The sequence below is a fragment of the Passer montanus genome, unplaced genomic scaffold (genome assembly GCF_014805655.1).
Source record: "Passer montanus isolate IOZ18808 unplaced genomic scaffold, ASM1480565v1 scaffold13, whole genome shotgun sequence".
Lineage (NCBI taxonomy): Eukaryota > Metazoa > Chordata > Aves > Passeriformes > Passeridae > Passer > Passer montanus.
Window position 1 is genome coordinate 5,980,759 of NW_024359832.1, and position 6,724 is coordinate 5,987,482.

The 6,724-nt window shown below is 47.6% G+C and overlaps 2 protein-coding genes across 2 annotated transcripts; one reads left to right on the top strand and one right to left on the bottom strand.

Annotated features, from left to right (window-relative positions):
* Positions 1 to 2,181: 2,181 nt before the first annotated feature.
* LOC120497458 lies at positions 2,182 to 3,745 on the bottom strand. Its single transcript, XM_039698999.1, has 2 exons — positions 3,496 to 3,745; positions 2,182 to 3,309 (listed from the first exon to the last, which is right to left on the bottom strand). Exons 1-2 carry the CDS (start codon positions 3,722 to 3,724, stop codon positions 2,363 to 2,365), a joined length of 1,176 nt encoding a protein of 391 aa, XP_039554933.1. The 5' UTR covers positions 3,725 to 3,745; the 3' UTR covers positions 2,182 to 2,362.
* Positions 3,746 to 3,896: 151 nt separating this feature from the next.
* LOC120497447 lies at positions 3,897 to 6,504 on the top strand. Its single transcript, XM_039698969.1, has 2 exons — positions 3,897 to 4,897; positions 5,380 to 6,504. Exons 1-2 carry the CDS (start codon positions 4,558 to 4,560, stop codon positions 6,255 to 6,257), a joined length of 1,218 nt encoding a protein of 405 aa, XP_039554903.1. The 5' UTR covers positions 3,897 to 4,557; the 3' UTR covers positions 6,258 to 6,504.
* Positions 6,505 to 6,724: the final 220 nt, after the last annotated feature.

Below are 6,724 nucleotides of genomic sequence, written 5' to 3' on the forward strand. Positions count from 1 at the left end.
CAGCCGTGCTGCTGGACAAGGCTGGGCCAGTTAGAAATGGTGGCAATGACTCTGTGATAACGTGTCTAAGAAGGAAGAAAGTTATTGTGCAGATGTAACTGTGGCCAGAGAAGAGAAGGGTGAGAATATGTGAAAGGAACAGCTCTGCAGATACCCAGGTGAGTGGAGCAGGAGGGACAGGAGGTGCTACTTCTGAGGTTTTACTTCCACTAGGGAGTGGTACAAGACCAAAACTCTGGCTATAGGTATAAAATGTAGGCAGAAATAAGAACAAAGATAATGCTCTTTTCTGCTTCATGTGTCAGTGACATAGAAATTACAGATGAGACAGACATCCACTTTCCCAGTATTCCTGAGCAATCATCATGATATTCGCTTGCCAAATACCAGGTTCCCCAGAAGACAGACTTACCTAAAAGCTTTCATAACAGCACCTATATTAAAGGTGCAAGCATTAATATAGCCATTGCTGTCTGCTAGGACAACTATTCACACTCCTAAAACACTTGCAAAAAACTTTCCTGTATCCCCATTTGGGAAGCACAATTTATTGCTGTAATCAATTTAATTGAAGAGTCCTAGCAGGTAGTTAAATGGTCAGGCTGTTAAAATATTTGGGTACTGGGAAACAAAAATATGACTGGGGCAGCCCCTTTTACCTCTTTCTACAGAGGCCATCCCCACAGTCCCTCCTCCCACTACTCACTACTAAAGCCCTGCAACATAAGACCAACACACAGACCTTTCACAGCAAGGGAACAGGACTAGACACTGGCCTGCCTAGATAGAGCACAAGCCAGTGAGCAGATACATCACATACACAGGGGACAGCAAAAACCCAAAGCTTCCACAGAGCACAAAGCACTTCCTTATGCAGGCGTGTTCTAAGTATCTGCTCGGTGGCCTAAAGAGCAGCAGCTAGCTGGTGGGCATCTTGGAATAATTTCTGGGGAGATGCTACATTTGCTTAGCTCTATTTACACTTCAGATTTCATGCACAGAAATGGACATTACCATGCAAACAAGCAATTCAGGTGAACAAAGGAAAGAAATGAAAAAGAGAGCTTTTAGCTGACATCTGATACGAGCATAACCACAGGAGTGTTGCTGCACTGTAGTGAACTCCCACAGTGAGCCCAACAGCATGCACAGCAGAGATGGAGGGGCTGCCCTGCATGGACAGGGTGTATTTCAACTAAAAACAAAGTCTCAGAAATCACAGCTGATCACCTACATGGAGGTCAAGCCAGCATTAAATTTCAGCTAGCTACCATCTCTCTGTTCCCCGTAATTTTGTTAGAGAAGGGTATAGCGCAGAGCAAGATACAAAACTACCCTGCTGAGCTACACTCCTAGTACAGGATTGAAGCAGTGATAGTAATAAGGGTGATCTAAAAGGCTTGCTCACCACAGTTCTCAAAAGACTGTCTGACTCACCAACTCCTGTCCCCATCCAGCCATATGATGAAAAATATTTTCCACCAGAGGCTATCAAAGTGCTACAAATGCTATTAGCACCAAAATTAGAAATATTCAAGCCATTGTACTTTATGGTTATCATTGAAAACTCAATTTTAAAAAGTAACTTAAAATTCAGGAAAAAAGCAGGCCAAATTAAGGCCAGCACATATCACATCCTAAGGAAATCATTAACTGTTAGGTGAACCATGTGCTGTTTTTGTTATTTAAAATACTGATTAAGCTAATTATGCTCACAGGGAATTGAATCTAGAAGATTTAATCTTTTCAGAGGCAGAGTTTGATGAAAAGTTACTGTCATCCATTTAAACAGTAAAAGGTATAATTTCTAACATTTTAATGATGACCAACATTTTAAGATGATCATCCTCTGGTGTCTGTTATTTGACTAATAATGTAGCTTATACTTTCCTTTTGGCCTTAGTGAAATGTTAGTGTTAAAATGTGTACAGCTATGCCAAAATATATTAGCATTTAACTCCTTCCTCGTTAGAACTAGTACCTTAAAAGCTCCATTTTTTTTTTTTGAGAGCAAAGCATGACAAACTGAGAAAAGTCAGTTTGTCATTCTTTGTTCTCAAAGCTAAGATTATGATCTCTGAGTAAAGACCAGCAATAGAACTAGTAGGCAGAAACTGTTTTTTAAAAAGGCAATATTTATTATCTCAAGATAAAGATATTATACAAGGTAAAAATGCAGTCTATGCACAAAGGTTTGACATTCCCCCTACCTTCAAATACAGACAGAACAAACAAGTTCTGGGTGAATTTAGGACCACCCCACTGTGAGGCAGAAAATTAATTTCGGCTGCTAATACTAAATTCCAGTCGAAAGCTAGAAACTACACAGCTAAATTTGTCTCTACATAAACAAGATGATTGCTTAGCTTCTATTCTCCTTTGGTCCCCCTGGCAAGAACCTTCCTGGGATCACACAGGGCCATCTTGCCAGGCGAGTGATATCTTCCCGAGGGCAGCCGCAGCGCGCAGCGGTGACAGCAGTCCCCAGCCAGAAGGAGTGCACGCCGTACTGCTCCGGAGACAGCCCCAGCAGGCACAGGGCACGCCGGAGGACCGCCAGGAACTCCCTCTTCGTTACACTCCTCAAGTCCGAGTGCACGAAGAGCGGCCCTTCCTGCCGTGGACGAGCTGCCAAATAGTTGCGGAGGGCCAGAACAGGGCACACCCAGGGCTCTCCAGACAGCGCCAGGCTGATGACATGTCTCTCCTGATCCACCGGAGAATAAGGCAGAAAAAGCAGCACTCTCCTCTCCATCAGCTGGAGATCACTCAGGTGCAGCAGCTCAGGCTGCAGTACATTACGGTGCTTTGCCACCATCTCACCTATTCGAAGTGCCCCAAAAAAAGCTACAGTAAATAATGCACGAAACAGTAAGCATTCATAGTGAGTCATGCATGCAGATTCCAGAACTCCTAAGAGAGATCGCAACATCTCAATTGTTACAGGCAAGTATTTATCCCTCAGGATACCCGCTCGATGTTTCAACCCTGTCACTATGCAACAGGTTATAGGATCTTCTAGAGGATCAGAGTTACCGGTCAATTTTGATAAAAAAGAAAGTGCTGCCATGTATTTGAGTGTCTTCAAGGGGGAATAATTACATTCCACAGTCAAAAACCCTCTAATTTGCTCCACTGGAATTGGCCAGACTGCAGGCATTCCCAAGCTTTCCCTGAAGACAAGGAACTTCTTCAGTCCTTCGAGGTAGGCTTGCCAAAGCCTACTATCCCCTGAGTGCTCCAGCAACGACAGCGTCTTCAGAGGACAAGGTCCCAAGGAATGCTTCTGATGACAGCTGATCTCGCTTCCTGCAAGAGAAGAGCCACATTAGCACATGGTGACAAGAGGCATAAGCAGAGGCACTGCTTAAGAGGCAAAAAACCCTCCAGTACTCCCGAGCGCCTTGCACCTCCAGATAACGCTGAGTTTATCTGATAGACAGCTCTGACACAGGTGCACCAGAGACATTTTTCAAATGAGAAACAAGCACCTACCGCTCTGCGGCGCTTCCGGGCTGCCAGGAGGGGACGGGAATCTGTGCCCAGCGAGGCTCTGCTCCAGCCACTCCATACCCGGCTCCCGGGCCAGCAGAGCCAGCATGTCCCAGAACACCGTGGCGGCAGGAGCGCGGGCAGGGCAGGCCATGGCAGCGGGACGAGCAGGATCGCGGGCATTGCAGGCCATGGCAGCGGGACGAGCAGGATCGCGGGCATTGCAGGCCATGGCAGCAGCACCAGCAGGCTCCACGCCGGACACAGAGTGCCGGAGCTGAGTCCTGGGGCCCTTTTATGGAGAGGCCTCCTCGGACCAGCCCCCGAGGCCGCAGCGCTGCCCGAGGCCATTGGGTGCAGGACGGGAGGCCGGGCGTGGCCTGAGAACGGAAAGGTGTGAAACGGCGAGGCCTTCACTGCGTCCTCTGCCAGGGTCTGAAATGTGGCTGGATTTAGTGACAAGGTTAAAAATGAGAGAAATGTACTTGTGTTACCTCCCAGTTATTCTCTTGGGCTCTGCAAGACGTGGTTTCCAGGTTTGGTAGAGAATAGGTGAGGGCAGCCGGCTCTGTTCTGAATTACTCAACAGCAGTACAGGCTGAGATGCTTTTGCACAATTCAACGAGACAGCTGCCTTCCCACAGTAGCTATCCCAGAAAAATCCTAAGAAAAAACCAAAGCTACCAGTCTGCTCAGCTGACAACTTAAGCTTTCGGTCTCTCTTTGAAGAAAGCTGTACAGGGACCGCGGCGGCCGCCTTCCCGAGGAGCTTCCATCCCCTCAGGATTTGCCTGGCACTCCGGGCCGTCATAGAGACCTGTACTGCGTTTGTAATTCCCCCTGCTGCTGGCTCTCTCCTTTTTCTAGCTAAATGACGCAGGTTTGTGGCAGGGCAGAAGAATAATGCCAGGCACAAACAGATTAAGTCACCCTCGGACAAACAGATTAAGTCACCAGTGCTCCTTCCTCAGCCCTTAGTTGCAGCACAATGGATGTGATAATGGGCCGCTTAAGGCACTGAAAGTCCCTTCCTCAGAGCCGTGGGAAGAGGGCGGAGGAGGCAGGATGGGGGGACCCCCGCCTGGACCCTCGGGCACAGGCTCGGATTGGGCCGCAGAGGGACACGTAAAGGAGGAGTTCCAATTTGCACAGCAGAGCCAGGGTATAAAAGGGCAGCACGGTGGCCCCATCGAGGAGTCGCTGCTTCGTGCTCTTCGCTGCGTGGCTGCTGTTTGGTTGGTGATGGAGAGAACAGCTGAGCTGCCTGCTGCCCCTTCACCCTTCTGGTCGCTGCTGGCGCTGCTGCGGCGGGAGCCCGGCTTGGGGTGGCTGCCGTGTGCTCCGGACGGCTGCCCCGCATCGTGTGGCACCAGCGGACTGGAGGCTGGCAGCGGAGAAGGAGAAGGTAACTGTGGCCTTGGGGGGACAGGGAAGGGCAGGGGGCAGCTGAGTGGTGGGGGAGGTGGGTAGAGTCCTGCCAGGTTCTTCCATGTGGTCTGACCGCACTGTTGGAAGACTTCTGAGATCTCTGCATGCTCCTGAACATATTGTGGTGGTGCCTTTGTGGCTTCCAGCCACTGGTGCCCACTGATGGAGGTCTGAGGTCACAGAAATCTTGCAATAGGGTGTCAGATCTGTCACCAGGCTTGAGATGTTGCTTTAAGGAGCCAAATAGGTGGGGGTTCATGGGTTTCGAGAATGTAATCCTCCTCCTGTTTTCTGGCTGTTGGAAACTCTGCAGATGACAGTCAAAAGAATGTATGGGATAGGCTTTTTTTTTTTTTTTTTTTTTCCCAAAAAGTTCAAGTAAAAGCTGAAGCATGTTGAAAGGGAGGGAACTTCTATCTTCTTTTGTTTGCCATTACTAACATGGTTTTCTTTCAACAGATAAACTCAGCCAAGTTCCTGAGAAGAATTCCTTGGGCCCTTGGCCCCTGAAGGCTCTGCTATTACTGGAGGGCTCAAGAGAAGGACACTTATGGCAAGACTACCATGAAGGCCTGAAAAACTTTCTTTCCTTTAGAGACGGCAGGTCTCTGTCTGCAGTCTGGCCAATTCCAGTGGAACAAATTAGAAGGTTTCTGGTCGCCATGGAGTTCCAGGATCTGCCTCCCGCAAAAATAATCACGTATATGGAAGGCCTGTCCTTCATCTCCAGAATGGTAGATCATCCTGCTCCTCTTTCAGATCCTCTTGTCTGTTACATGATATCAAGGCTGAAACAGAGGACTAGCCATTCAAATGTTGAATACTCTCCTGTAACAATTGAAGTGTTAAGATCTCTCCTGGGAACTCTGGAGTCTGTGTGTTGCTGTCCTTATGAGTGTATATTGTTCCGTGCCATTTTTACTGTAGCTTTTTTTGGTGTACTCCATATAGAAGAGATGGTACTAAATCGCCAAAATATAGCACAGCCAGACCTCCTGTACCTGAGTGACCTCCAGATGACAGAAGGAAGTGCAACCCTTTTTCTGCATCCATCTCATGTGGGCCAACAGAGCTGCTTGATCCGACTGAGCCTACGTAGAGAGACGTGGGTCTGTCCTGTTGAAGCTCTCCGTATCTACGTGAGAGCACGGCCCCCAGGAGAGGGCCCCCTCTTTGTGCACTCAGACAGTAGGGCTGTCACAAGGAGGGAGTTCCTCAATGTCTTCCGCTCTGGTCTCAGTTTTGCTGGACTTCCTCCAAAGCAGTATGCAGTGCATTCCTTCTGGCTGGGGAACTCTAACAGGAGAATCTCACGGGTAATCCCAGAACGTGATTAATAGAATGGCGAGGTGGTGGTGGAGATTCTGAAAGACACATACTTCTGTCTCTGTTGCACTTTTATAGTAGAAGGTATCTTCTGCAATGCACAAATTTTATACTTTATATAGGCTAAATTTTCACTGCTCTGTAAAGCTAGAGAGAATGGGAGGAACAAGTGGAAGGTGACTTCACACCTGGGGTGGTTTTGAGAATGAAGTGTCATGGTTTTAAAAGTGGGACTTGTGGGGCACATGGTATTCTGCATGTTTGTTCTAATTGCACTTTGACCTTGTGTAATCTTACATTAAATGGTGTTTTCTTTCAAGAACTTCTCTAGTTTGTTTGTTTTCTTTTTTTTTTTTTTTTACACCCTGGTCAAAGGCCATTCTTTGCAGTGGTGACAATGTAGCTTGATACAAGCTTGCATTTTTTTTCTGTCTAGTATGATGAGAAGTAAAGCTAACTGACAGCTGGTGATAATGTG

Coding starts and splice junctions, on each gene's coding strand:
- LOC120497458 (XM_039698999.1), bottom strand. CDS start 3,724: ATGGCCTGCAATGCCCGCGATCCTGCTCGTCCCGCTGCCATGGCCTGC. Junction 3,310..3,495: donor CCCGGAAGCGCCGCAGAGCG/GTAGGTGCTTGT, acceptor CTTCTCTTGCAG/GAAGCGAGATCAGCTGTCAT.
- LOC120497447 (XM_039698969.1), top strand. CDS start 4,558: ATGGGGGGACCCCCGCCTGGACCCTCGGGCACAGGCTCGGATTGGGCC. Junction 4,898..5,379: donor TGGCAGCGGAGAAGGAGAAG/GTAACTGTGGCC, acceptor TTCTTTCAACAG/ATAAACTCAGCCAAGTTCCT.